Source organism: Asterias amurensis, chromosome 13, assembly GCF_032118995.1.
Source record: "Asterias amurensis chromosome 13, ASM3211899v1".
Lineage (NCBI taxonomy): Eukaryota > Metazoa > Echinodermata > Asteroidea > Forcipulatida > Asteriidae > Asterias > Asterias amurensis.
The window spans coordinates 6519874-6543215 of record NC_092660.1 but is presented as its reverse complement, the minus strand read 5'-3'; the positions used below and the strand labels follow the sequence as shown (position 1 = coordinate 6543215).

The window sequence follows — 23342 nt, the reverse complement described above, 5'->3', positions numbered from 1 at the left end:
CGTAACTAACAAACCTGAAAAATGGTTTCCTAAGTTTCATTTAACTTCTTTTCATTTATTTATTCTCGTCGTGAAGCCAAGGAATCTCAGAAGAGCAAACTTAATCACTGCTAGCCAAGAACCGAAATGGAGAGAAGTTTCATCAGTTTTAGATGTGGGAGCAACACCCCAGAGAAACCCCTGACTTTGTGTATTGAGCACTATATACTTAGTTCTTTCTCGAGTTATGTGATATTAAAAAGTCCACAGGCATTTTTTTTCCTGAAATGCATGTGTTTTCTTTTTCTTGACAAAATATTGACAGCTTTTAGTTCGATCTCTTTACCTTTATCATTTGACCTCTGGTTCCTAAAACAAGTATCAGACTACGAGAGTTTTCTGTAGAGACTTTGATCGCTCTGGACTCAGTCAACAAAATCAGTGCATGCAGTTTAATCAAACAGTGTCAGGGTCAAAAAACCTTTTTTATATAATTCCTCACAACAACAAAAACTGAAAAACAATTTGAGTCAATAACAAAAGCAATCTTGACAGTCCATACTGGATGGATGTAATACCAGAACTTTATTTTTGTTTTACCCCAACTACAAATCTGTGTGTCCGTTTAAAGGCAGTGGACACGTTTGGTAATTGTCAAAGACAAGGATTCTCACTTGATGTATCCCAACATATGTATAAAATAACAAATCTGCGAAAATTTGAACTCGATTGGTCATCAAAGTTACAAGAGAATAATGAAGGAAAAACACCCTTGTTGCAAATATTTGTGTGCTTTCAGATGCATACAAAAATTATTCAGCCCCAAAGTATTTTATTATTTGAGTGAGAATTTACCTCTTTCTCAAAAACTGTGTTACTTCAGAGGGAGCCGTTTCTCAACAGTTCTTCATTGCTCATCACCAAGTAACTTTTTGTGTCAATTTTTTAAAAGTAATTACCAATAGTGTCCAGTGCCTTTAACACGGTCACATGTCACATTTTCGGTGAAATTGAGTTAGAAAATATAAAAGGTGCTTTATTTTTGTCTGAATAAACTGTTAAAGTTTCAATTTGGTCAAAACTCTGCGTGGCAAGAAACCACAGGCTAAAGACACTCAGGTGTGATTGGAACCCACGACCCTATAAACTACAGCCACGGCTAGAATTTTGATGACAAATCCACAAGACCGCAGGGGTCAATTTCACAAAGAGTTAGTACTAGTCCTAACTTAGGACTAGTCCTAGGAGATATACACATTGCCTGGATAGTCCTAAGTTAGGATGAGTAACTGGTCCTAACTCGAGATAAGACTAGTCCTAACTCTTTGTGAAATCCACCCCAGGACTTGTAGCTTTTAATACCATTACTGGATCAGGAGTTTATTTACAAGACCAGAATCAAAATGAAAAGAGACTAATATCACAATGAGAACAATGATTTAGGAGATAAATTGTTTCATTCGAACAAACCATGCACAAACTATAGAGAAGTAGGATTTGAAACTTTGCATGGTGGAAATACGATATAGAAAGGTTTGCGGTAACACCATGTAATGACTATCTCTAAATGAGTTGGGGTGGTCTTAAAAAGAACCGTTGGTTTCAACTCGACGTTTCGATCAGTATGCTCTGATCGTCCTCTAGAGAAGGCAAAACTAAGAGAAGTTTTATCTCCTCTGTTTATCAGTAGGATTGAAAGATATTTGTGAGACTCAAACTCAACATTCGAACATCATTTTTTTGAGACCAAGTTGATGAATTGATAACAAAGACCATCCTGCCTTGAGCTTACTGGCCCTATACTGAAATCACTGGCTTCAGGCCAGTAGTCCAGTGGTGTCAAACTCAAGCCCTGTACAACAGATAACTGAAACCACAGACCTGAAACCACAGACCACAAACCACAAACCGCTTGCCCCAGATAGTGAGAGGCTTGTTTGAATTTAGTCATTCTTTTTAATTTATTTGTTACAACAAAAGATTTTGCTCCATATTCTGAATTTTTGACTCAAGAACATTTCCCCCAAATCAATGACAACATCCCAATTTGAGTCAAGTAATGAAGCTTACCTAACAATTTTATATCTGATTACCAAAAATTTTTCTTTTTCTTTAGGTAGACAAAACCATTCTTTGTTTTCATATTTTTAAACCTGACACTAGTTGAATTGAACTGTTTTAAATTATCTGAAACCATCAATCGATTACAACAACAAAGCAGTTAAAGGTTTGGATCCCTTCTTTTCATCAACATGTTCCCACAAAAAGTGCATTCAGTGGAAATTTACCAATTTAAAAAAAATCCAAACAACAAAGCTGATGATTCACATTTTATGTCTAACAAACAAAATAATTGCAACCTTTGATTGGTCATTAAAATAAAAACTAAGTGACCTTTGACCTCCCGGGTCTAATCATTATCATTATGGATTGCGCAACTAAGCAACCAGCTGTATCTATCAATCTTCACTGTAAACACAAGATTTCCAGAGATCAGAGATTTCAACAATTAATCTGTCCCAAGTTCAAAATCTTGGAAATCACGTCCCAATCGAGCCTACTGTTTAAAGCGATAAACAACACATAATAAACAGGTGGCCCCTGGGCATGGGGGGGGGGGGGAGGGGTCGGCATGTTGTTAGCAGCTGGTTGCTATTGTTAGAGAAACAGAATTGTCACACCATATACCAGACCTCACCTGATGGTGTTTTTATCACAGAGTCAAGCAGGGTTTTGGAACAAGTCCAAGGTTTGTTCTTTGCTACTGGAAACAGCTGGTTATTTTCCAGTGTGAGCTGATCATGTAATCATCGAATGGTTACGATCGGAATTACCCAGGTCAGTTACAACACCCCTAAGACTTTTGTCCCATTATAGGGTATTTGTCAACAAGTATAAAGAACAACCTAAAGATGTGAAACTAACTTTGTTTTATCATACAATGCTCCAGGAGTGTTGACAAGGAGTTGAGTAGCACGCTGACCAATCTAAAGTGTTATTGCAAGAAGTTATTGTTCACTATCACTCAACTATTGCGATCCCCCCCCCTCCACTTCTAGGCGTGCATCTAACTATCGAACAATAGGAGGCGCTGTTGAAAAAATAGCGGCTTACAGAAACGCACGCTTTGGTTTTAATAGTCGCCACGTGTTTAACCTTGAGTGTGAATGGGGCCTATGGTATTACCATGGGCAACCAACTCAACAAAAACGTCTTGGACCAAGACTAGACAAATGGGGGCACTGCTCCCACATCATAAGAGGAATTCAATTACAAAGAATGAATGTTTAAACAAATTAACAACCTCAAATCTTGCATACGAATACTGGGTCCTTTTACCTGCTTCACATAACACACACATGACCTATAGGTTTGTGTCCTATGGGTTTACTTTTAAGACGACCGGGACTCGAACCCACACTCTGCTCATCAGAATCACCAGAGCTCAAGTCCGATGCTCTTATCCGCACGACCACCACACGCCACAAGGAAATCTAGGTTACCCTCATTTACTTCCTGTTTACTTCTGCTAAGGAAACTTGGTCTTCCCTGGAGTAGTAACTTTTTTTCCATCAGGACGATGATCACGCAGGTGTTTTATGGGATCACGCTCACAGAGAGTGGACAAAATAGTGACCACAGGAAAAAGGGGCAATTATAGTTATGCAGCTGGTCACAGTCAAGTGATTCAGCATACAACTGTACTTGATTATTTTGACTGTTTAGGACAACTCCAGGGACATCCAGGGTGGGTTAAAGAGTTTTTGTTGTGTGCTTAGGGAATCAACTGTGATGATACCAATTACATCTCTTCTCTCGGAACTAAAATCTGAGATGTGGACAGTACATCTCAATATGTATTGTTTTTAAATGGGTGACTGCTCTATATTCCGACACCCCTATGTTTTGAAAACCAAATTTTCTGACACCCCTACATGTATGTTCCGAAAACCCTATATTCTGACACGGAAATAGATGTTGAACACAGGGTGTGACCTTTAAATGTTATGGGATAATTGTTAGTCCATACTCTCCTTCTTGCTTTAGCTCAGGTCTTTGCTAATTTCACAACATTTCTCAAAAGCAGCCCTCACTCAAAACCCTTGCCCCCGACCCCATCAAAGGAGATCAACGAAATGTAAACAATAAACTATTCCACATATTAAACAGCCACCCCACCACACTGGGCCCCTCACCCCTCAACCCTGATACTTCACAGAGGCAATGAAGGCCATTGCCTCCATGCCCCCTGGTAATTGTCTTGGTGCCCTTGTAATGCTTCAGCAGAAATTTCCTCATAGGGTGCCCTTCACCAAGGAGAAAATGCCTGGTGACCTTGCCCTTTCAAAAATGAGGCATACAGGCTGCTCCCCCCCCCACCCGTTGATAAGAAATAGCACTGAGCTGGAAGATAAAACAAGTAAGAGGGAGGTTTACAGGTTATTTCTGAGAAATTTCCGATTACGCAGAGACTTGAGAAAGATCACGCTCTTTGGGAGTGGACACTTTGACCAGCAGGAAAGGGAGATTACCAGGTCAGGTTTGCCTGACAAAATGACTCAAATAATATTTTCAAATTGACCATTTGCCAAGATATTACAAACACTTTTTGACTTGTTTTGTACACAGCACAATCTTGTCTCTGTTCAACATTCTCACTGAAACAAGATACTATGAAAGAATTCCGAAAATCTACTCCGCGATAGTAGAATATACAGCACGACAGTTTTTTAAAGAACAAAATTTACCTGGCAAGTAAATACACACACAGTGTGACCACAAACCAAATATATTTATACCTCACCATGCAATGCCTCAAATCCCAAATTATAATAATTGCTATTACAAAGTTTTTTTTAAGGCTTTGAGAAAGACACCACTGCGGTTGAAACATGAGGCCAAAAGTTGAGGCCAGAAGACGGTCAGAGCACACAGATCGAAGCGTCAAGTAGACAATTGCTTCTTCTCAAAGTCACTTCTACTCACAAAGAACACAGCTTTCTTACACGGTACTCCCACCATATATCGCTTCAAGTCTTTTAATTCAAACGAGTACATGTACCGGGTGTCTCAAAAAAAACTATACACTTTTGAAATGGCTGCCGAATAAAAAATAAACGATTCTGGGGCAAAATGTTTATGTGTATGGATAGCTAATGGTCTCAATTTTCATATGACACCAACAAGTCAGGAAAATAATTCATGCCTGGGTGAGTACTGCTCACTTTTGTGAAGGGTATAAAAATAGGCTGCGCAGGAATTACCCTTTCTTGATAAATTCATGATCAAATGCGATCAGTTTTCTGAGTGAATTTTTATGGTTTATCAAACCATTTTTTTTCATGAGTAAACAGGAATTGCTTTTCTTGTAGCATTGAAACTTTCCCTGGTATACTCAGTGGTGTGATCACGGGAGTCAGGATGGGTTGATGGTACATGTTGCAACTTCCATGTTACAAACTGTGTTTTTTCACATCTGTGACTTTGAAAAAAAACCTTCACCACATTTCAGTTATTGTAAGATGACTTGAACATTTCATTTTTTTCTCTCAATGGCCAGATGGGAATTAAATAAATTGATTATTCAAATACGGCTTGTTGAAAACAGGAATGTCACAGATGTTGGTTACTTATTCTTCAGGTTACCCCTTGACCTGAAGTAGCCGAAATCTTGGATTGAATTTTGTAAGCTACAAAGGACTACCTCTCACAAAGGGAAAGCTTATTCCTGCGCAGCCTAATTCTCAACCCTTCACAAAAGTGAGCAGTGTTCACCCAATCATCAATTAATTTCGGACTTTTTGGTCATGTGAAAGTTGAGACCATTAGCTATCCATACACCTAAACCTTTTCCTCTAAAATCATATACTTTTTATTCGGCAGCCATTTCAAAAGTGTTTAGGTTTTTTTGAGATACACGGTAGTTCCACATTCCTTGCAAGAAATACTGTATGTTACAGCGCCAGGAGCAGCACTGAATGACGAATATGCGCACTATAAAGAAGCCCCTATTATTATTATCTAAAATACCTTATCAACAGCTGCAGTGCTACTTACCAAGTATGTTTTTATGGTCATTACATTTTGGAGTAATAAGGTTTACCCACCCTCTAATAAGTCAAACAAACATGGAATGAAATAAAAACAGTTGTGCACATGTACTTATAACGCATTACCAATTGTTTTTTTCTTGTTATTTAATATGCCACTGCACATCTTGTAAAGCAACCATATATCTAAGGTATAGTTAGTAGAATCTGAAAGTCTACAGACATGCTTTGGGCATACCAGATTAACACCAATTTGTTTTCCTTAATTATAAATAATTTTATCTTTTAAGAACAAAAAACTATGATACAGTGAGAAATCTATAGACCATGTAACCTGTGACATCACAGGTTTACAAATGAAGCCGCAGAGCCTGCAGCAGATTTCACAAACTGCTGGGATTAATCCAATCTCGAGTTTCTCGAGTTAGGACTCGTCTTAACTCGACCTAACCAAGGATGGGTAAAATGCGTCTATAGATACGGAACTTGACTCAGTGGACACTATTGGTAATTGTCAAAGACCAGTCTTCTCACTTGGTTTATCTCAACAGTATGCATAAAATAACAAACCTGTGAAAATTTGAGCTCAATTGGTCGTCGAAGTTGCGAGATAACAATGAAAGAAAAAAACACCCTTGTCACACAAAGTTGTGTGCTTTTATATGGTTGATTTCGAGACCTCAAATTCTAAATCTGAGGTCTCAAAATCAAATTTGTGGAAAATGGCTTCTTTCTCGAAAACTACATCACTTCAGAGGGAGCTGTTTCTCACAATGTTTAACACTATCAACCTCTCCCCATTACTCGTAATCAAGTCAGGTTTTAAGATAAAAATTATTTTGAGTAATTACCAATAGTGTCCACTGCCTTTAAGTCATAATATTAATCCTAAGTTAGGAAGAGTTTGGTGAAATTGATGGCAGGACTTCCTGCAGGCACGATCTGACACAGCTCAATGGAACAAATCATAAAATCTTTTATTTGATTGAGATTGAGATTGAGATTGAGATTGTTATCAACTTTTGACAAAGCAAGTTGCAGGAGGAGGCACATCTTAAACCTGTGCAGCTGTCACTTGAAAACTCTTAGATTTATTCATTTTGGTTTTAACTTTAAATACACTGATGCGTGTTAAAATTGTATACTCAGTACTTTCCCGAGTTCTGTGGAAAAAATCACAGGCATACTACTCAGGTGGGATTCAAATCCTAACCTTTTTAATTCTAGAGCAGTGTCTGACCAACTAGACCACGAAGAGTTTGCCCGGTAGCTAGAGGCTCTTAAATTGATGTAGAAATTATGTCCCAAAAGACCAGTGCAGTATCTTGCCTGCCAAAAAGGCCTTGAAATGTACAAGGCTAGTCATTTTGTAAACAAAGGTTCCATGGTCTATAGAATAATATATGATCTATAAAATGTAGCACAATGTACATCTACAGTATCAAAGAGATGGTAAAGCATTAACGGGAGAAACGGACAAATCTGCTTAGCAGATAATTTACTTGGTAAACAGAAAACAGGTCACAAGAGTTGGCATGTTTATGGATGTTGCTGGTGACTATTTTTCTGTACAAACTTTGCTTAGTATAAAACAAATATCAAGCAAGGTTTATATACAACAAACTAACAAAAGTAGCCATTAAGTCAATTTTGATGTCAAAAATTCTGAAAATATATTTTGACAGTTTGTGTTTCTCTTAAAAAACTGATAACAGATCAAGGTTTTGTCCCTCAAAATGCCATAAAGATAAAATATATTTTTGAACAAAAATGATCTGGTAATGAAGTCCATATCAGAACTACTCTTCCAGGGTAACATCTTTGTCTGAAACACTGTGAGAGTCAAGGGAACAGCATTTCATGGCCCCTCAAAATCAACAATGATTCTAATGTGGAAGTGACGTGGCCGAGCGGTTAAGAGCACTTAATTCAATCTCTGATGTTTCTGATCAGCAGAGGGTGGGTTCGAATCCCCAGCCGTGACACTGTGTCCTTTAGCAAGACACTTAATCATTGCTTCGTCCTTTGGATGGAACGTAAAGCCGTTGGTCCCATGTGTTGTGTAACACATGTAAAAGAACCCAGTGCACTTATCAAAAAGAGAAGGGGTTCGCCCCGGTGTTCCTGGCTGTGGCTGCTTAATGCACCGTAGCACCCTGTAGACCCTTATAATGTGCTTATATAATTGGGTCTCAGAATTCATCACTGCAATAACCTATAAGCTTGGGCGATACCAGGATATTATCGAATATCGCGATACTAATTTGCAAACAATTTTGATATCCGATCGATTTGGTTTTAATCGAAATTATCGCGATATATCCCTATATCTGCTAAGTATTGCAATATCGTGATGAATTTACTAGCTGAGACATTTTGCACCCCATAGGTTTGGAGTAAAACCAGAAGAATAGGTCACTAGAACACTTCTCTTATGCAATGACTGTCTCCTCTACAACTTTCACTGGGAGTTTGAAGACTGATGATGTCAAATTTAATTAATCGCGATTATATCGAATGTCGCGATATATTGTCAGCGATATATCGTGAGTAAAATAAATCGATATCGCCCAAGCTTAATAACCTAACTTCCTGTAAGTTTGTTAATACCCAGCGCCTTGAGTACCTTGTTTGGTAGATACGTGCGCTATATAAGACTTTGATACTATTATTATTATTATTACTATACTGATTGTCGCAACTTAAAAAAGAGTCTAAAATATATATGAACAGAATTCTGTTTTCTTCTGTTTTTTCCAAAAATCAAATTTGGGGTTAAACAAAGAAAAGTTTACTAGAGCGGGATTCGACCTACTAACAACCTACAAAATTTACCCAGTCAGTTTCCCTTGTGTTTTTGCTACAGTTGAAATTAAAATGGAATTCAAAGAAATTTTTAATGGTTACTTTTATGGTGAGTTTATTGAAAACAATGGGATGCAGCCTCGTCACCATGGGCAGCGCACTGAATCGATACCTGATGTCACTAACCACTGGAGTAGAATCCCTGTAAATCAAAGCTGAAATGTGCACGTGCTGCACACTGTACTTAGGCTAAACACACTACTGTTTCTTACAAATGAGACGGCCGAATTACGTCATATCGCAACCTATTTATTGACAAAGCAAGTTTCCGACAGCTGGCCATGTTATACAACTACATAGCTTTTAAGCAGACCAGAATTTGTATAATATTAATTAATATATATAAAACAGTTGAAATTACCCAAAAAAGGAAAAACCAACTATCGACTATAAAGTACGATTTAAAAACTGTTTTTTTCAAGGCCCTCTCATCCTCTATGGATGGGATTCAGTTTAATTTAAGAACAAAGAGATCCAGTTCACTGTTAGTAACATTAATCTTAATACAATTTGATAAATAATATAAACTTTAAGAGAATCAAGACCAAGGATGTACAGGAGTCACAACCATAATGCTATGAATGATGTCGCAGTCACATGGCTTACAAAATGAGGCGACCCATTCCACTGTCGATTTGGGCTGAGCTCTTATCTTGGGGCTTTGACAATTTGCATCGTTTCGACATTGTGTACCGTGCCTTGCTTACACATACAGCCCCAAGCAAATCATTTGGTACCTTAACCATGGCCAACGATGTATATACAAGACCAGTTTGCAGTTTATAAAAATCCATTCCTCAGTAACAGATAACAACAATAACGAGGGATGTACAAAATGAGGTTAATGGGTTGATGTGGCTGGCTGCGAAAGGCGTCGTGCAAGCCTGCTTCTCGAACACGTTGTAGCCGCGTCCTTTGCAATTCAGCTCTTAGCTGCGAGTAAGGATGCTTGGCCTCCAAAATTATTATTATTATTATTTATATTGTGTGATAAATACAAAGACTACAAAGAATACCTAAAGAGCTTCATAAAAATTCCAAGATCTAATGCCTTTTCTAACACAAAAATTGCACTTAACAATTCCTTCTTGATGCACCTTCCAATAACAAAAGCCGCCATCTTGATATACTGTGAACAAGCCAATGGAAACCAAAGCGAGGCAACTGTCCAAAGAGCATGGCACCTCAGGCACCTTTTAGCCTTCTCAGTGTGATTTCTCATAGGTAGAGTCAGAGAACCATACAATGTTTTTTTTTATCACAGCCGCAGGAATACAGAGAAGGTTGGCACTTACGGATCTAGAGAATCTGGCTGGCTGAGCTTTGGCTGAAGTAGATGAGAGCGCCCCCAATGTTGACAGCAGAGGCCAGGGCAAAGACCGGGTACCAGTATCCTGTGTAATCAACTATGAGCGCTGTGACGGGACCACATGCTAATCCAGGTATTGTGGCCTACAAATAAAAATAAATAAAGGTTTGTTTGTTTGTTTGTTTGTTTGATTTCCATTTAAACAAATAATTTCAATTAATAACAAACAAGGCGATAGACCGAACAAAATAGACTAAACCAAGGTATACACATGTTAGGCCCAATATTGAATAATATATATATGAATTGGGGTGTCATCCGAAAGAAGGACAAGGTCTTCTGTAGTGGAACAACCAAGACTGCTGTAAAATTACAAATAAGTAGATAACAGTATATATTTGGTTTGCGTTAACACCATGTGTGTATCTACTTGCCAGGTAGAGTTTGTTCTTAGAGAACTGTCTTGCTTAATTATACTAACTGCGGAATAGATTGTTCGGGTGTTCGGGAGACTTCTCAGTTCTAAAAAGAACTGTCCTGCTTATTAACAGCTACCTGGGCGGATGGTAAAGAAATAGGCCGGGACTACTACTTTAGCTTATAGGATCGTAATAAACTGTACTACCGCGGAGTCAGTTCTTGGGTTGGTCTCAACGTTTCGACTAGCTTGCTCTAGTCATCTTCAGGAGAGTTCTCTAAGAACAAACTCTACCTGGCAAGTAGATACACACATAGTGTTACCGCAAACCAAATATATATCGTATATTTGGTTTGCGGTAACACCATGTGTGTATTTACTTGCCAGGTAGAGTTGTTCTTAGAGAACTGTCTTGCTTTATTATACTGCCGCGGAGTAGATAATCAGAGGTTCGGGAGACTTCTGACGTTGACTTGAGCAAACTAGTCGAAACGTTGAGACCAATTCAGAACTGACTCCGCGGCAGTACAGTTAATTACGATTCTATAAGCTAAAGTAGTAGTCCAGTCTATTTTCTATACCATCCGCCCTGGTAATAGTTAAAAAGCAAGACAGTTCTTTTCAGAACTGAGAAGTCTCCCGAACCTCCGATTATCTACTCGGCGGCAGTAGAATAAAGCAAGACAGTTCTCTAGGAACAACTCTACCTGGCAAGTAGACACACACATGGTGTTACCGCAAACCAAATATACATTAAACAATTTCAGTTGCAAAAATTTCATAATACAATATAATTCTTTCAGTGACACACAATAACACAATTAAGCTCAAGATCTTTAAACATGATTCTGAGAAGCATAAAAAATACATAATATATAGACCACTTTTAAAACACGAAACGCACAACCGAACGATGCACGTCTGCCATTTTCATCAATTTGGGAGTCAATTCCTTCGTGCATGTTTGTGCATGGTTTTGACTGCAAAAATGGCTGCCATATAGGTGCATGTAGGTCAAAAAACAAGGTTAACATTAATTTTTTTATGCTTAGTCAATAAATTTGCCTACAAAATATTCTGGTAAACAGGTTAATGACATGTGAGTTTTTGGGACAATAGGTGGCAGCAGACACACCAAGTAGTGTCCATTGTTTAGACATTTCTGAACAGATGCACATTTTCCAGAATAATGATTTATTACCTAGTAAGTCTGCTGCCACCTTGTGTTTCATCAAGTGTAAATAAGCAAAGCACAGCAAAATTATGCTTTCCAGAATAAGTTACCTTTGCATTGCACCATCTGTGACTGGTAACTAGCATATTTTTTGCTTAACAGATAACTGCTAAATTATTTGGTTCTCTCTTGCTACAATTTGTATCAGCACTGTATAATCAGTACTTTCCCGAGTCCTGTAATATTTGTATCTCTAGGCCAACTAAACATCTATTAAGATAAGCAAATATCAGATTCAAATAAGCAAAAATAAGCAAGCTACCAGTCGCAGATTGTACATTGAGGTGTTTTTTGGGGCGGCAACCTATATTCTAATAAACAAACTTTGAGCTTAAGTACTTGTTATGATTTAGCAGCTCTATGACATTGGGTCTAGTGTCCAATTTCATGGCTCTGTTTACCTCATAGTTCTGCACTTAAAGTCCATAGCTCTATGTGGTTTACAGGGCACCATAAACACAGAATTCAGCAGTTATTAGCACAGCCATCAAATTGGAGCCTGGGCCCAACTTCATAGAGCTGCTTATAAGCACAAAATTTTGCTTAAAGACAGTGGACACTTTTGGTAATTACTCAAAACATTTATCATCATAAAATCTTTCTTGATTACAAGTAATGGGGAGAGATAGATGGTATAAAACGTTGTGAGAAACAGCTCCCTCTGAAGTGACGTAGTTTTCAAGAAAGAAGTAATTTTCCACAAATTTTATTTCGAGACCTCAAGCTTAGAATTTGAGGTCTCGAAATCAAGCATCAGAAAGCACACAACTTCGTGTGACAAGGCTGTTTTTTCTTTCATTATTATCTCGCAAATTCGACGACCGATTGAGCTCAAATTTTCACAGGTTTGTTATTTTATGCATATGTTGAGATACCCCAACTGTGAAGACTAGTCTTTGACAATTACCAATAGTGTCCACTGTCTTTAAGCAAAAAAATCCTTGCTCAGTAAAATCAGATTGCCGGCCAAGACTTCACTCAATTGTTATGCTAAGCAAACAACGGCTAAATACCAGTCACAAGCAATGTATATGGTATGAAACTTTGTCCAGTAACATGTGCAAAATAAGCAAGTTATTTTCGTGCTTAAGCAAAAGTTTTGCTTCAGCAGCTCTATGAAATTGGCCCCTGGAGTGGGCTGGAAGACGTGTGATGCTCAGTACTTACCAGTGTGTTGGATATGGCAAATGTTATGCCAGCATGATTTGGAGCAACGTCGGGATGGTTGCTCATGTGACCCGATGAATTACAGCCGCACAATCCAAGCGATATCGACACAAAACTGAAGAATGAAACAAAATAAGACCAAAAAGACTCAACATCGACCATTAATAATAACAATAACCAGTGCTTATAAAGCGCATTTCACAATAACCGTATCAATGTGCTTTACATTAGTGCCAGGTCATTAGGACAATAACATTCCTTTTATCTTTCTCATATATCTCCCTGTGGAGTATACAACGAGGGATGATGTCTCTTCCAAACCCGCCCTTTTTGTTTAGAAGAGGGTGTTGCTTGTGAGCTAAAGTCCACTCAAGGTGAAGCAGATCAATGCCATTTGATTGGAAGATTGACGATGTGATAGCAAATGAACAGACCATTGCAAGCTACGTCATTCATCGTGTACATTTCATTCCATTCACTGCATGCGTGTGTCTTTGATAATGCAGAACCTATTGCACAGCGCAAACTACATTACAGTGCCCATGTGGCTCAAAATATGCAGCCGTACAGAATGCACTTGGTCATTGTAAAACAAGCCAAAAGAAGTTATATAAAACAAATAATGAATTGTGTTCATTTGTGCAACGGCGCAAATATTTTCATTCTGCCAACTACTAATGTCCCTCTCTCCTACTGACTAAATGTATACATGCTTGTGTGTGATTTAGTTTGAACGTACCATACTGCTAGGGCTAGGCTGTCCACATAGCTGAAGCAGAGTAGAAACAACGAGGGACCAATCAGACCGATGCTGGTCATTAACCGCCGAACAGAAAGCACTGTCCACTGCTTCTTGGATATCAGTGAATCTGCGTAGTGACCAGCCGCTGAATGATAAAACAAAAATACATTTACATCAAAGCATCGTGGTTGAATATGTGACACCAAATAACCCAATTTAGACACTTCTTGGAAATTAGTGACCCATCACCAGTAAGGATGAAAATGAATGAAATAAGTTATTAAATTGTGGAAAAAAAATATATCTTATGGAATTCTTACTCTCAACGAGTCTATGAAACTGCTTCAAGTGTGTTGGACCACTATTTCACACAACAATAAAATTAAAATTAAAAGGACATTCCCTGATTGAGGTGATCATAATAATTGAGAAGGTTTTAGGGATGTTTAAGACAAGATAAACAAGTGAAGTAATAGACGAGGCAGGTTGATACATGTACCTAGATTAAAAGAGCCCATTACAGACCATCCAAAGTTTTTAACATTTTTAGGTTGTACTAAGCCCCAAGCCCCCTCCTTCCCCAAAAAGTGGTATTGTTTGACATACTTTCAACACTTATGCACATTAATTAAATATTTACATGAACTTGTTTAGTCGTACATAGTCTTTGAACCCCTCAACCCCAATTGTACACATGGTATGATCAGGAAAATATTGAACAAGAATGGTGTGTTGACAACACAAATGCTCCACTGAGATAGGAGTTGCTACACCAAGTCCTTTTTGAGTTATTGTTTTAGCCAAAATGAGCTTATTATTTATCTGAGGGGGTCCAAAAACAATAGGCGTCTAGGGGATCCCATGACCAATCCACAAACCAAGTTTGGAGTTGATACGCCAAGTCCTTCTTGAGATATCGCTCGGACAACATTTCTTTTGTTTTAGCCATAACAAGCTTAATCTTAAATTTGGGTCATCCAGCTACACCAAACTCTTCAGTACCGCGTTTTTAGTTTCTCAAACTACACTCACCGACTCCAAGAAGAGAATTCATGACGTATGGCAACGCTGTGAAGCTAATATCCTTAGCGTTAGCACCAAGATGCCTCTGCAGATAGGTAGGCAGCCATGACAACACGATGTAGTTGGACCAATTCATGGCAAAGTGTGCTGCATAGATGGCCCATAGCCCTCGATGGGATACATAGCTCATCCACCTTACACTGTTTGTTGTGTCCAACTAGGATAGAAAAACATCATAATAAGAAGTAGGATTTGAAACTTTGCATGGTGGAAATTCAATATGGAAAAGTTTGCGGTAACACCATGTTATGACTATCTCTAAATGAGTTGGGGTGGTTCTGAAAAGAACCGTTGGTTTCATCTCGACGTTTCGATTAGTATGCCCGATCGTCTTCTGGAGAAAGGTGGACTCTGAAAGCTGGACTAATTGTAATAATAATAATAATAATAGTAAAACATTAACCAAACTTGAGCTACTTTCAAAAATATGAATAACTTTATAGGGATTTTTGGGGGAGGTTTGGATGAGTTTTCTCTTCCCAAAAGCAACACTGCAAGGTACCAAAGTAAAAAATTCATCCCAACCCCACCCCCAGAAAATAAAATAAACCAAATTCCAGATTCTTAAGGAACTCAGTGTTAGTATTGAATACTCACTGTCGGACACTGCTCCACCCAAGTAATATGCCTGTGATTTGTTCACAGAACTCTGGAAAGTATTGAGTATACATTAATAACACACATCAGGGTATGGGTAAAACCAAAAATAATACTCACTGTAGGGTTTAAGAGAAGTTGTGGATCAACGTCCGGAGCCTCATCTCTGAACATTGTAATCCACACCACTGACCAGATCAGACCGATGCAACCGAAGAAATAAAACATCATCGGCCATGATAGATGAGGACAAATCTTATTAAGAAAAAGGAAAAACAAGGTGACATGCAGTTTCAGTGAAATGCAGTTTCACTTACACCCGTTTCAGACAGGCGCTCAAAAGTTGCACCGAACCAACTTCTGAATTAAGTACATGAAAAGTTCAGAACGACTCTGGGGCATCTTGGTTTCAGACGTCCATCTTTTCATGGGCCGAACCTAATGTAAATGTTATGTTAAGTTCACCTTTTCTTCAATATACACAATATCAACCTCTACCCTGGCATGTACCCATTTATACCCCTGGATGAAGAGAAGCAATTGGACAAACGTGCGATGGCCGGGATTCAAACCAACACTCTGATGACTTAACCACCAGGGCCCAATTTCATAGAGCTGCTTAGCACACAAATTTGCTTAGCATGAAATTTCTTCCTCGAAAAAAAAACATGATACCCAACAAAATTTCCATTTGATGTGTACAAAATTATTGCCTGTACTGATATTAAGCTGTTGTTTGCTTATATCCTGAAAATCACTTGGAAATTTTGTTAGAAATCCTGTTTTAATGAAGGCCAAAATTTCATGCTAAGCAAATTTTTGTGCTTAGCAGCTCTATGAAATTGGACCCAGAACTTGAATTCGATACTCTTAAAGACACTGGACACTATTGGTAATTTTTAAAGACCAGTCTTCTCACTTGCTGTATCTCAACATAACAAACCTGTGAACATTTGAGCTCAATCGATCATCAAAGTTGCGAGATAATAATGAAAGAAAAAACACCCTTGTGACAAGAAGTTGTGTGTTTTCAGACGCTTGATTTCAAGACCTGAAATTCTAATTCTAAGGTCTCGAAATCCAATTTGATTAAAATTACTTCTTTCTTGAAAACTACGTCACTTCAGAGGGAGCCGTTTCTCACAATGTATTATACTATCAACCTCTCCCGATTACTTGTTACCAAGTAAGGTTTTGTGCTAATAATTATTTTGAGTAATTACCAACAGTGTCCACTGCCTTTAACCATTTGACAATGGAATGCATAATGCAAAAGTGTCAAACCTGCTCTAAAATCTTCAGGACAATCTTTATCTGTTATCACCTCTTTATAGTTAAACAAGAGGTTAATTTTCTTACCAGGGAAGCAATTGTCTGTCCCACTGATCCCAAGGCAACCAGGTAGCCAAAGGCTCTAGATCTCTCCTCAACTGGCACATGCTGAGCGAAGATGTGGAAGATTGTTGGGAGACAAAAGCCTTCTGCAAAACCAAGAATGACACGGGACAGGATGAGAGCGTTGACCGTCGTTGAGAAAATTGGAGTAAGGAAGGTTGCCAGAGACCAGACTGCAACAGCCAGGCCAAGGGTCATTCTGCCGCCAAATCTGAGCGCTGCTTTGCCTCCAATCACCTGAATGTGTAGAGAACAAAGAGATAATAAGAAAATGAGAAAGATTTAAGTGGATTTTTAATAACGCATAAACTTTTTTTTTTAAAGTTGTTTTTGTTAAGATTTTGTACACTCTGGAATGCATTTGAAAATGGGAAAGATTTATTCCTACAACACCACAAAATGTGTTACCCTGTACCATGGGCCCAATCATTCCTAAACCATTTCAACCCAGCAGCCAAATAGACCGATTCATTAAGCTCCGCCCCATTGCATATTGACCAATCACAACGCAACGAAGGTCGACACTAAGGTCCAACATGCGTGCGTGTACGCTTGGCGCGCGCTGCAGAGTTGTGCAGAAAGGCATTGGAGAGCCCCACATGTTCTTGCTCACACTTGCGTACTGGGCGGAGCCTACTGGATCGGTCTATTGGCACACAGGTTACTAATCATTCAAACCAACAATCTGTTCCTCTGCAGGTGCCCTTTACTCCTGGTTGAAGAGAAGCAACTAGGATTTGAACCACACTCCAACGACACAGCCACTTGAGCTTGGCAGGCCAGGAATTTCATCTTTGAGAGGGAAAGGTCATTTTCATTTTACATCTAGGAAACTTCTACTGGAAAATCTTAAAAGTCTATTGGAAAATTTAAAGGGGCACCAAGGACAAGACTAGGGCAATGATGACCATGGCCTCTATGCCCAAGCCTGACTTGGGTTTGATGTACAATATTGCACAGTCTCTGCAATTAGGAGTCATTGCTGAAAGACACCTCACAAAAACATTCTTCTTAGGTCGTCTAAAAAAAAGAAAATGTTTAGCGTCCGAGTTTCTAAGAAACTGGGGAGGAGGAGGGGCTTACTATTTTTTTATTTTTTATTTTCAAGATTTAAACAACAAGAAAGGAAGAGGACCCTTTTTATTTAATGACTGCCCAAAACATTTTTAAAGTATTTTCTTGATGAGACTGTTAAAACACATCCCTTTAAAAAAGAAGAAAAAAAAAGGGGGCGGCGGCCTCTGAAAAGGAAGCGGGCAGGGACGCTGAACATGTTTCTTTTTTACTTGGCCTCACCTGACTGCTGATATAGCCATATGCAAAGGCACTGAGAATCCATCCCTGTACACCCATGTTCCAGTGATAATCATCTGACATTGGTACTACAGCAATCGGCATGATCACACGGTCCGCGGCATTGATAAAGTTAGCCATGGAGCACAGGGCCACAATACGGGAGCTGGAGATTTTGGTGGGAGAAGACATCTTGCAGCAGTGATGGGAACGAGGAGTGTCGTCCCCCTCAACTGGAAGCTGCTGCTGATGGGTTAGTTTCATGGGCAGGGGGTGAGGTGTTTCTCCAAATCAGACCTGTCCAGAAATACAACAATTGAAGATATCTTATTTTTATAAAAAGGCACTGGACACTTTTGGTAATTGCTCAAAATAATTGTCAGCATATACAAACTTACCTGGTGCAATGCAATGTTACTGTTGATAGTATAAAACTTTGTGAGAATGTGATTTCTTACTCAAAATAATAAAAGACTTCAGGGCTGAAGCCTTTTATTATGCATCTGAAAGCAAACAAATTTGTGCAACAAGGGAGTTTTTTTTCTTTCATTTTTCTCTTGCAATTCCGATGACCAGTTGAGTCCAAGTTTTCACAGATTTGTTATTTCTGGTTGGCACCATGTGTGCAGTTGCTGAAGAAGCTGGTGTCATTCAGCGCTCAACAACTATCATTTTGCGATTGTCTTTAAAGCCATTATACACTTTCAGTACAGAAAAAAAAAAGGTTTACAGATTTACAAATAATTTACAGGGTTTACAGAAGGTAATAGTGAAAGACTTCTCTTGAAATATTTATCCATGAAATGCTTTACTTTTTGAGAAAACATTAAAATAATAACAATTCTCGATAGCGAGAATTACAGATTTATTTTAAACACATGTCATGACACAGCGAAACTCGCAGAAACAAGAGTGGGTTTCCCGTTATTTTCTCCCGACTCTGATGACCGATTGAGCCTAAATTTTCACAGGTTTGTTATTTTACATATATAAGTTGTGATACATGAAGTGTGGGACTTGGACATTACTGTTTACCGAAAGTGTATAATGGCTTTAACAAAGTCGCATTGACTTCTTGTAAACAGGCACACAGCAATTTGTTGCAAGAGAAACCAAGAGAAACCTCTTGGATTTTGCGCTGGAAAGTTGGAGTGTCTGACTACTATGAAATGAAATTACCTCTTGTGTGATTATTAAAGGGTCTGTGTACTCTTTGTACTTGTAGGACGTACACAAAGGTTTTGTGTTTTGTCAAAACACAGTCAATGTCCACAGATTTACACCAAACTTGCACGGTTTGAAGATAATGATAGTGGAAAGCTTCCCTTAACATATTACTTACTGAGGAGTGAGGTGCTGTGGCTTTTGAGAAATGAGTAAAACAAGTCATGAAAATAATGATGTTTGTTAAATTTAAACAAATAACATTACTTTTGTGACTTTTTTAACTTAAAGGCAGTGGACACTATAAATTGGTGATTACTCAAAATAATTATTAGCATAAAAGGGAGAGGTTGATGGTATAAAACATTGTGAGAAACGGCTCCTTCTGAAACGATGTAGTTTTTGAGAAAGAAGTAATTTTCCATGAATTTGATTTTGAGACCTCAGATTTAGAATTTGAGGTCTCGAAGTCAAGCATCTGAAAGCACACAACTTCGTGAGATAGGGGTGTTTTTTCTTTCATTATTGTCTCCCAACTTCGACGATCGATTGAGCTCAAATTTCCACACAGGTTTATAATATTTTATGCATATGTTGAGATATACAAAGTGAGAAGGCTGGTCTTAGAGTAGCCCCATAAATCAGTCCAATCCACTCCGTATCCTTGGCCCCAGCACCACTGATATCAAAACCTTTCGCTTCCTTGAAAAACCATCTGCAACGTTCTGCATCATGAAACTTACCGTTCTAATGCTTCAGAAGTTGCAGATAGCACTACACTTAGAATTGTTCAAATAGGTATCACAGATTTTGAGTAAAAATCAAGTGAATTTTGCGTGTGCATTTTCTCAACTAACGCTCTTTTACCGCTACTGCCGATATGCCGATTGTCCCCAATCCGCGCTTCATGTACAAATATACGGACACGCGTATGGGAACTATTCTTCGTAGTTCCCAGATGCGTGTCCATATGTTTGTACACAACGCACGGATTGGGGAACCATAGTCGAGTTGACTATATTATGTTCAAACTTGCATTGCATTGACATTGTGTTTGTGCAGCGCCAGCAGCAGCAACAAAATTCTTAGTTGCGATAACGTAGCCCTCCTCCCGACGGCCGCCAGGCCGGAGGGTTACGAGATTCCTTTGAGCGGAAACGGTTGATCTGGTCCAACACATGTGCGCGCTGTCCGTTTGTATTGCACGTCGTAATGGCGCGGCGCGCACGCACTGTAGCACTGCAACATTGTAACACCCCTTTTTTTACAGAATGGTTTAGCCCAACAACAAAATAATGCGTTTGCAAAGTGATGCGACAGGTTCAAAATATGAACCCGGGATTTCGCCCCGGGATCTGGTAAGTTTTTGTCAATTTTTCTTCGAAATATTTCCTAAATGGTGTTTTGAGTATTATCTGATTATGGCAGGCTGCATTAGAGTTAGACATTGCGGATTAAGTTCGTACCCTCAGAATTTGTGTCATGATTTTTGAAAGTGATAAAAATGGGGCAAATCTGGTGACTAGCTGTCGAAATTGTACGTGTTGGACCAGATCAACCGTTTCCGCTCGAAACAAACTCGTAACCCTCCGGCCTGAGGGTTACGTTATCCGTCCTTATCGCAACTAGCTACAAAATTCTATCCTACTCGGTTAAAAAAAACATTTTCGTTGTCCTAACTCGAAATTTAAGAATAGTCGAACAGTTACAGTGAAAAAAGATTCTAAACAACTTGACATGCATCATGTTTGAATATGTTCGAACACTAAAGTCATAATCACAAAAGGAAACGCATTCATTTTTCTTACCAAATCTTCAGAATTTTTTTCCATGGGCGCTGCCATTTTGAAAACCGCACTGGGCCCTGACGTCTTTGTATTTCATTACTAAATAGTCAGATATCCTGCATGGCAAAACGTAATCGTGTGAGGGCGTTCTTGTTCTGTATGAATTAATACCAGGGGCCTTTCTCAAACCACTGCTTTGGCTCCGGCTCAGGCTCCGTGTGCTGATATCCGTGCAATACGCGCTGCTCCAAAATGCAGGTTAAATGCAAGCTGCGTACACAGTACGCGGAGCCTAAGCCTGAGCCGGAGCCCAAGCCGTGGTTTGAGAAAGGCCCCTGAGCTAGTTAGTAATCTGAGATTATTTTTCCGCCTAGGAGATGTGGTCAGGGATGTAACAAACATATCTATGAAAGAAAATATTAAAATTTCATAAATTAAAGGTGACACAAATTTAGTTAAAGTTAGGTATGTCTATACACGCACTTTGTACATTATATAGGCTTTATACACACGCTAATTTGAGACAATCTTTAATTAGTTGGGCTGAGAGATTATTTTTCCGCCCAGCAGATATCGTCAAGGATGTAACAAACATATTTATGAAAGAAAATTTTAAAATTTCATATATTTAAAGTGACACAAATTTCGTCAAAGTTTAAAGGTATGTTACCCGCACTTTGTACATTACTGGGCCATACACACGCTAATTTGAGACAATCTTTAGTTAGTTGGGCTGAGCTAGTTAGTAATCTGAGATTATTTTTCCGCCTAGGAGATGTGGTCAGGGATGTAACAAACATATCTATGAAAGAAAATATTAAACTTTCATAAATTAAAGGTGACACAAATTTCGTCAAAGTTAGGTATGTCTATACACGCACTTTGGAAACACTAATGTGGCTATACACACGCTAATTTGAGACAATCTTTAGTTAGTTGGGCTGAGCTAGTTAGTAATCTGAAATTATTTTTCCGCCCAGGAGATGTGGTCAGGGATGTAACAAACATATCTATGAAAGAAAATTTTAAAATTTCATATATTAAAGGTGACACAAATTTCGTCAAAGTTAGGTATGTCTATACACGCACTTTGTACATGTTTAGGCTATACACGCGCCAAATTGAGACAATCTTTAATTAGTTGGGCTGAGCTAATTAGTAATCTGAGATTATTTTTCCGCCCAGGAGATATGGTCAGGGATGTAACAAACATATCTATGAAAGAAAATATGAAAATTTCAAAAATTAAAGGTGACACAAATTTCGTCAAAGTTAGGTATGTCTATACACGCACTTTATACATTATATAGGCTATATACACACGCTAATTTGAGACAATCTTTAATTAGTTGGGCTGAGCTAATTAGTGATCTGAGATTATTTTTCCGCCTAGGAGATGTGGTCAGGGATGTAACAAACATATCTATGAAAGAAAATTTTAAAATTTCATATATTAAAGGTGACACAAATTTCGTCAAAGTTAGGTATGTCTATACACGCACTTTGTACATGATATAGGCTATATACACACGCTAATTTGAGACAATCTTTAATTAGTTGGGCTGAGCTAATTAGTGATCTGAGATTATTTTTCCGCCTGGGAGATGTGGTCAGGGATGTAACAAACATATCTATGAAAGAAAAAATTAAAATTTCATAAATTAAAAGTGACACAAATTTCGTCAAAGTTAGGTATGTCTGCCGCACTTAGTACATTATTTATACACATGCTAATTTGAGACAATCTTTAATTAGTTGGGCTGAGCTAATTAGTAATCTGAGATTATTTTTCCGCCCAGGAGATGTGATCAGGGATGTAACAAACATATCCCTGAAAGAAAATCTTGAATTTTCATAATTTAAAGGTGTCACAAATTCCGTTAAAGTTAGGTAAGCTGATAAAGCATCCCTGGTGGTGTCGACGTGTATTGACGGTCGTTTGCGGATTTTTTTAATTCGGCGCTGAGGAGAATTTCGGTGCTGGGCCCGATTTAGTGTTGGGCCCAAACATATGGAACGCCAAAGAGGCAGTTAATCATCGGTGATGGTCTTTTGCAACCGGTGATCAAATTTGTCATCGGTGGTGGTCCTATGCGATCGGTGATCAACTTTAGCAATCGGTGATAAAACACGATCGGTGGTCCATTTTAGCGATCGGTCATGCATATTCATGATCATCGGTGATGATATATAGCGATCGGTCATGCATATTCACGACCGGTGATGGCTTTTTGCAATCGGTGGTCAACTTTAGTGATC

General features: G+C 38.6%; 1 protein-coding gene across 1 annotated transcript; it reads right to left on the bottom strand.

Moving 5' to 3' along the window:
* Positions 1-5840: 5840 nt before the first annotated feature.
* LOC139946121 (sialin-like) lies at positions 5841-21201 on the bottom strand. Its single transcript, XM_071943734.1, has 8 exons — positions 21105-21201; positions 18136-18429; positions 16804-17076; positions 15565-15699; positions 14797-15004; positions 13762-13909; positions 13023-13137; positions 5841-10346 (listed from the first exon to the last, which is right to left on the bottom strand). The coding sequence occupies exons 2-8, from the start codon at positions 18394-18396 to the stop codon at positions 10194-10196; spliced, it is 1293 nt and encodes a 430-aa protein (XP_071799835.1). The 5' UTR covers positions 18397-18429; positions 21105-21201; the 3' UTR covers positions 5841-10193.
* Between the last annotated feature and the right edge of the window lie 2141 nt (positions 21202-23342).